The 7171-nt window shown below is 62.0% G+C and overlaps 1 protein-coding gene across 2 annotated transcripts; it reads right to left on the reverse strand.

Annotated features, from left to right (window-relative positions):
- Positions 1-744: 744 nt before the first annotated feature.
- Positions 745-6900, reverse strand: PEX16 (peroxisomal biogenesis factor 16). 2 transcript variants are annotated; one of them, XM_026512045.4, is made up of 11 exons: positions 6552-6900; positions 6313-6348; positions 5440-5516; positions 4953-5086; positions 4716-4816; positions 3941-4021; positions 3703-3855; positions 3529-3601; positions 3284-3403; positions 1467-1531; positions 745-901 (listed from the first exon to the last, which is right to left on the reverse strand). In XM_026512045.4, the coding sequence occupies exons 1-11, from the start codon at positions 6661-6663 to the stop codon at positions 843-845; spliced, it is 1011 nt and encodes a 336-aa protein (XP_026367830.1). In that variant the 5' UTR covers positions 6664-6900; the 3' UTR covers positions 745-842. The 2 variants fall into 2 exon arrangements, with proteins under 2 accessions (XP_026367830.1, XP_057173561.1); XM_057317578.1 differs by lacking the exon at positions 6313-6348.
- Positions 6901-7171: the final 271 nt, after the last annotated feature.

Genomic DNA, 7171 nt, shown 5'->3' on the forward strand with positions numbered 1-7171 from the left:
GCCAGGTGGGGGCAGAGGCTGCAGACGGAGCCCTCAGAACTGGAAGGGCGGCTGTCTGGCTAGAAACTCCAGCAGCACAGTACGGTCTGTTCACAGGGCAAAGGGGCCAGGGTGGGGGCACTGAGGAAGGGCTTCTGCCAGGCCGCGGTCTCTCCGTCTGGGCACCTGCACCCTCCCCAGAAGCGTGTGTGTGTGTGGCTCCGGGACATTCGGCCACCACGGAGCTGGCCTGGGGAGTGTGCGGAGACCTCAGCTCATACCCCTGAACCTGCACCTGCTCGGGCTCCTCTGACACCCACCCCCAGCATTGGCCCCAGGGCGGGCTGGTGCCTGACCCTCTTTGCCTGTGGGAGAAAACCTCCTGCTGTCAAATGGGGGCTCAGCACTTGGGAGGTGTCACTGCACCACGCCGGGCCCGCCACTCATCAGGCTCCGTCACAGAGAGGCTGGCAGGCCGGAGCGACAGGGCCCTGTCTGTTGTCACCAGGGACGGGGGCGGGGGGAGGGCTGAGTTAACCTCTGTGGCAGCCACGCTCGAGGAGGCTAAATTCCGGCTTTCTGTGGCCAGAGGAGCCCAGGTCCCCATCCCAACGGAGGCTTCTCGGCCCAGGGACGAGGTGCGGGCTGCGGTGGCTCCATCGGCAGAGAGGTGAGGGCTCTGCTCCGGCTGCTCTGTGTGCAGAGCCAGGCTGACCCGGAGCGCCAGGAGCCCCGCGCCGTGGGCATGGAGAGGCCACATGCTGGAACACTGCCAGAGTCAGTTTTATTAGGGCGAAGGGGCCCCGGGGGACCGAACGGCCGGGACACCCCCTGCCCCTCCCTGCACCCACTCCCGGGATGCGTCAGCCCCAACTGTAGAAATAAATTTTCTGCCAGGTGGGCAAGTAATCCATGAGCGGCCCTGCAAGGAGAGAGAGTGCGGGGCTGAGAGCCAGACTCCAGCGTGCTCTGCTTTACCTCAGGCCCTTCTCGGCCACGACGGCCCCAGTAGGCAGCTCACAGCTCCGGCCAGGAGCCCGACTGCCTCTCCCGCCTGCCCGCTCCGAGGGAGGCAGCCTCGGCAGCGACCTTTGTCCCCCTTTGCAAAGACCCTCAGGCTCAGAGAAGTCACACGGCTTGTCTCTGCTGACGTAAGAGCTCTGAACAGCCTGGTGGCTCTCAGCTCCGCCACAGAAGCCCCAGAGAAGCCAGGGGTGTACGGCTCCAGGATCCCGAGGCCGGGCCAAGGCTGACAGCCCAGTGTGGCCCAACACTCCTCCCAGAACAGGACACCTTCCTCCAGCCACCCCGGAGGATCTATGGGTCGGCCTGGCCGTGCCCAGGAGCTGTCACCCACCCAACCTGACCTCTGGGCTCCCTCTCCTGACTGTAAGAGTCAATGACAAGGAGATAAAGAGAAAACGGACCCGGGGCCACTCCAAAGATCCGCGCTACTCAGTAATCATCGCGCCCCATCCCACACTTACTTGCGACCAGGCCCACGCCCGGGACACGGTCCGCCAGCAGCTGCAGCAGGAAGAGGATCCTTGCCCTGCAGAGAAGATGAGCGGGGAGCGCGCTGAGCGGGGGGGTCTGGGTGCCCGCAGACCCCAGTACAAGAGGACGAGAGCTCTGGGCCACAGGCCCGGGCCGCCCGCAGCTCAGCTTTGGGTGGGTGCTTACGACACCCCAGACGCTCCTCCCGCCGTGCTCTCCCTCGTCTTGCCCTTCCTTCTCCTGAGCCAGCATAGTCCTGGAGCGCCATGCATGGGGCAGTCCCAGCCCAGGGATGGTGAGGGCCCAGGGGGAAGGACAGCCCCACCCTGCCTTTGAGAAGTCCCCAGTAAGGCAGAAGAGCCGAGCCACGCTGAAACCTCACGAGCCAATGTTGAGTGGCCAGGTCCCCCCCCCCCGGGGGGGGGACCCAGTCTGAGGGGGCACACTCAAAGGAAGCGGCCGGGGCCAAGGCCCTATTTTTTTTAAGACAGTGTTTTCCCACAGGAGAACCTGGGGTGGGACGTTACTTAAAGAAATGATGATAAGCCCCGGTATTTGTTAAGTGACTCCGCCAGGTGCTCCTGTGTGTCTGAAGTCATTTAAGGCCTCCCACAACCCTGTCACGTCCCCACTGTACAGATGAGGCACAGACAGGTTCAATAACTTGCTGAAGGTCACATGACTGGAAGGCAGCCCAGCCCGAGACGACACTTGGTCTCCGACAGGAAGGAAAGGGGGGCTCCCTGCACTGCCTGCACCCCAGAGCCACTCAACAGTCTGTTCCCTGTCCTCTGGGGAAACCAGGAATTTCGCTGACAGGTTTCTAGACCTTTCTCAGTCTGGGCCACTGCTCTAAGGGGGCTGGGCGGTCAGCTCAGCAGGAGCCACACTAGAGGCTTGCCGCCTGCGGGGCCACCTCTACAGGTACTGTCGCCTCAAAATGCCTCGGTTCCGAGATCCCGGGGCTGCGCTTCCTCTACAAAGCGCAGGCCGTCTGTGGGGGGCGGTCTTATGGTCCGTGTAAGTCTTTGGAATATTCCTTTGAGCAGGGAATAGGATTTGCCTTTAGCACCTTTGAGCTTGCAAACTTAGGTGAAAACAGGAATTGCCAGGCCAAGCTATTTGCACCAAGGTGGTACGAAGGATGGCACAAACTTACTTCCTATTGCCTCAAACACAAAGCAAGCCAAACCAGATCCACACAGAGGCTGTGTGGCCATAACAACACATGTAATTCCACGCACTACTGCAGTCTTCCAGCAGCCGACTTATTAAGACAGACCGTCCGGTCTGGCTCCTGTCGCCGTACAGAGACCCCTCCTCAGGTCACAGTCTGACCTCAGGCAGTCACCCAGCAGGCCTTGGGGCTCTGGGCCCCAAGCCACCCCCTACTTGCCGCCAGTGGGCCCTCTGTGTCTGGCTGAGGCTGGAAGCTCTGGACCCTCGCAGGTGACAGAGCAGAGGCCGGGCAAGGCGGGGACAGGCCAAGAGAGAGAGTGGCGGTGGCCCCTGGCTCTGCCACCGGCTAGCTGGGCGGCTCCGTGTGAGGAGCCCAGCTGCTCTGAGCCTCAAGTGCCTCCTCGGCAAAGCGGGGCTCCAAACTACTCAAGAGGAAGCAAGCCTGCCCCGGCCACCACCCCCGTGGCCCTGCCCGCAGCGCACCGCCCCTGCTTCACGGCTGCACGCTGGGCCGGCAGCCGGAGCGCTCCGAGGACACGGCTGCGCCCAAGACAGCACCCGGCGGGTGCTGGGTGAAGCCGGGATGGAGGCGGGAGAAGGGAAGGCGTGCACAGGGGCCGGTCCTCACTCGGAGAAGCGGTCGTAGAACGGGGAGCGCAGCAGGTAGCAGAGCAGCAGGATGGTCCGGCGCCGCAGCTCCAGCCGCTCCCTCCGGCTCATGGCCTTCCTGTCGCTCAGGAGGCTCAGGCTGTGGGCAGGAGGGGGCGTGGTCAGGGCCAGCAATGGGGGGCCCCCCGCCTGCTCAGGAGAGGACAGGCCCGCCGCACGAAGGCCGGCAGAGGGAGCGGACTCCCCAGGCAGGCCCGGGCTCACCTGGTCACGTCCACGACCCCAGACAGGAGCCAGGGTGTCCACGACCGCTGACCCCAGAGGCCCAGGCTGAGCACTGACGGCCAAGATGTCAAGGAGGTCTCCGGCACACGGCCCACCCTCCCGCTCCCCATCGGGCCCGCCCCGCAGGGCCGGCTAGCGGCGCGCAGAGGATACAGTGCAGCAGGGGCCGGGTGATATACAAGGACTCGGCGATGGTCTCCTGCAGCCCCAGGGGGGTGGGGGTGACACTCAGCTCCTCGTGCCGCTGCTGCTGCTGTCCCTCCCGCTGCTGGGGGGCTCCCCAGTGCCTGGAGTGCAGGGACGGGGCTAGAACACAGGAGCAGCGGATGAGCGGTCAGGCCCAGGCTGACCTCAGCACTGAGATGCCCGGGCTGTGGCATCCTACACTTACTGTTCTGGAGGGTTCGTACCACTCGGTTCGACCGCTTCCCCACGTACGACTGCTCCTGGCTGCCAGCGCTCCGGTCACCATCTAGCAGGGATAGACAGAAGGCCATGCTGTCAGAGGGACATGTTTCCGGCAGAGCCTGTGGAGAACACGTGCACAGTGAATGCTCACGGGCTACGGAGAGAACGGGTGAGCGTGGATAAGCCTGTACTGAGGCAGCGGCTGAGGCGAGGACGCTGTCGCCAGCGCCGTGGGTCCGCACTGTACCCGGCTTGGGGAAAGCTCAGCACCACCCGGCCAAGAAGCCAGGCTTCCAGGGAGGGAGGGCCCATGTCCTCCCAGTCCTTTGCTTTCAATATGACCAGGAGGAGAGGCAAAGAACGGTCCTCAGGGAAGGCCAGAAGTGTCAGGCCTAGAGGCCAGCTGGTGAGGAGTCCAAAGCCCTGAAGGGACCGACATGCCGGGTACCCTGCCTCATGCAGCTGTGGCTCCAGATTCACAGAAGGAGGCCCAAAGACATGGTTGCTAGGACCTCTGTCTCCTACTGAGGCCTTCCCCTGTAACTGCTGCCCACAAAAAAGAATGAGGTTTCTGATTTTGCCCCAGTCATATCACCTTTCTTTTTTTTCTCTGTACAATACAGGGTGATGAGAGCAAACTGAGCTGATGGGGACAGATGTGTTCCATAAAGAGACGACACTCTACTCATGCTGGCCAGCTCCAAACCCACAGATTAGTTCCATGTGCCCGGCCACTCCGGGGCGTGGCAACAGCTTACCCGGGGGCTGCGCCTGAGTCTCCCTGTCCAGCGGAATGATGGGGGGCGAGGTCTGGAGGCCAGCCTTGAACCAGATCAGCAGGAACAGCCGCAGAACAGCCCTGGGTTGGGAGGATGGCAGGTCTGTGGGGGAGGTGGCTAGCCAGCAGGGGGTCAGGGGCGTGCTGGTGAACCCCATATGATCTGCTGGCCTGAGTCATCCCCACCCAGGGCCTGCCCTCCTCAGTCCCGACATACTTGGCCAGCTGGATGAGGGCGATGACGAGCCAACGGCCCACTTCACCCCACACCTTGGCGGCCCCCATCTCCATGAACACCTCCACGCACTCCAGCACGCTCAGCCATGTCAGCAGCTTCTGCTGGGACAGCGACTGCAAGGACCCCAGGCCAAGAGGTCAGGTTTGGGGGGGGGGGGGCAGTCCCAGGCCCTCCCCCTAGGGGATTCTTCTGACAGGAGAGGGATTTTCTATAAGACTACCTGTGTAGGCCTGAGTTCTCCAGGTGGCAGAGGCTACTCTATGTCTCTGAAACTCCGTCTCTCCATCTGAGACAGGGGGACTAACAACTTGACCCTTCACCCAGTGAGATGGCTTGAAGCTCAGACGGACGTAGGCACATCTCACACTCTGAGACCATAACACACGCTACACACATGGGCTGGCGGTTACTCTTTCACTCCCAAGTCCCTGTGCTTCCCGCCCTCGGCTCCTGACAGAATTCTCACCACGGGCAACTTTTTCCGGAGCTCCTTCCGCAGGATCCCATCATTGAGCAGCACAAGCAGGTTAGAGGCCGAGTATACTGAGGGGAGAATGTGGCCTTGAGGGGCCGGTTCTGCGGCCTCAACACCATCTCCTTCTCCCCTCCTCCCAAAGCTGCAGGGATCACCTGTTACCTGCTCTACTCCGCCAGCCACAGACTGTGTGGAAACCAACCTGCCTCCCCACCCGCTTCCTCAGAGCTCCACACTCCCCAGTATGATCTTGTGTGAGTGGCTGGAACAAGGAAGGATGGTTTGATCTCTGCGACAAAGCAGCTACTGCCCTGTTGCAGAGCCCTGGTCAGCCAGCTGCCCAGAACGGCCCATCGCTCTCAGTAGCCAAGGATTTGTGGTCTCACCTCCTGGCCTCAGCTCTCTACAGCCTGTCCCTGAAAGTCTGCCCCACCTCCACCACCACCACCTCCAGTATTCCCTGGGCAAACACTACTGAGGCAGTTACAGTCTGGGGCTCCTTGAATGTGAGAAATCCAGGCTTGAATCCTGGCTCCGGGATCATCAGTAGCTGTCCCCTAACCTCACGGAACTTCTGTTCCCTTAACTGGACACTGAGGACAGTAACAGTACCTGCCTCATATGACTACAGGGAGGATTGACTGGGCCAAGGCAGCCAGGGTACTTGGGTCAGCCGCCTGACCAACAAGGTCCCCAGATTTGTCTCTGCACTATGGGGGGGGGGGCGCACAAGGCAGTGGACTCTGGACCTTTGTCCGATTCAGCACAGAACCATCTAAAGGAAAACCCAGGACTGTGAACCAGGGTGTCCCCCCGCCCCGGGGAAACCCCGCCGCCCCCCATCCACCCCAGAGCCTCGCTCACCCAGCTCTGACAGCTCGTGCGAATCAGCGAAGCGACCTGGGGAGAAGGCACAGGAGGCGACGGTGAGCATGTGCCTCAGCCTGCGGCTTCGGGGCCCTGGACATCCCCTCCCTATGCCCCACGGGAACCTGGAAGGAACTTCTCAAGCACAGCGATCACTACCCTGACTCCGAAGGGAAGGGGCCAGTGGGGTCAGAGGTCAGAGCCCCTAAGGGGTGGGGCAAAGGTCAGGGTAGCACCTGCCAGCAGGTAACTGAGGCCCCGCACTGCCGTCTCCAGCTGGGCCGTGGCGGCCGGGTGACGAGTCACGTACTCCTGGTAGCGGAGGCTCAGAAGCCGCAGTTTCTCCATCCTGCCCTCGGGACCGACAGACTCACGGACCGACAGTCCGACGAGTTGCAGCACCCTGTTTCCTGCGCCCTCCTTCCTGCTTCCGGCCCTAGGCCCGCCTCTTCGTTGCTTAACTTCCGAGGGCCAGAAGGATGATGACGTGAAGGGCCATTGAACCACCCTTCACCCCATTTCTTAAATCACCTCCCACTAGCGTAGCGCTTAGCAACTGCGGGCCTAATCCCGCCCTCCCTGCTCCTTCAGGTCATTGGTTAACACACACCCCGCCCTCGACCCACCCCGCGCTGTTGGGACCCGGCTCTTCCGCCTTCCGGGTGGGCTGCTCTTGCGCCTGCGCAGTTAACAGTTCCAAGAAAGCTCCCGTGGTAGTCTGAGCAGTTCACTCTAGAGAATGGTCTAGGATCCTGGAGTCTTTCCAATAGAACGCCGAGAGGCTCGAACGGGACGACTTTTTTAAAGGGCTGGGAGGTAGCTTGCTAAAGGAACTTCGATTAGGCTTGTGAAGGTG

The sequence above is a fragment of the Ursus arctos genome, unplaced genomic scaffold (assembly GCF_023065955.2).
Source record: "Ursus arctos isolate Adak ecotype North America unplaced genomic scaffold, UrsArc2.0 scaffold_23, whole genome shotgun sequence".
Taxonomy (NCBI): domain Eukaryota; kingdom Metazoa; phylum Chordata; class Mammalia; order Carnivora; family Ursidae; genus Ursus; species Ursus arctos.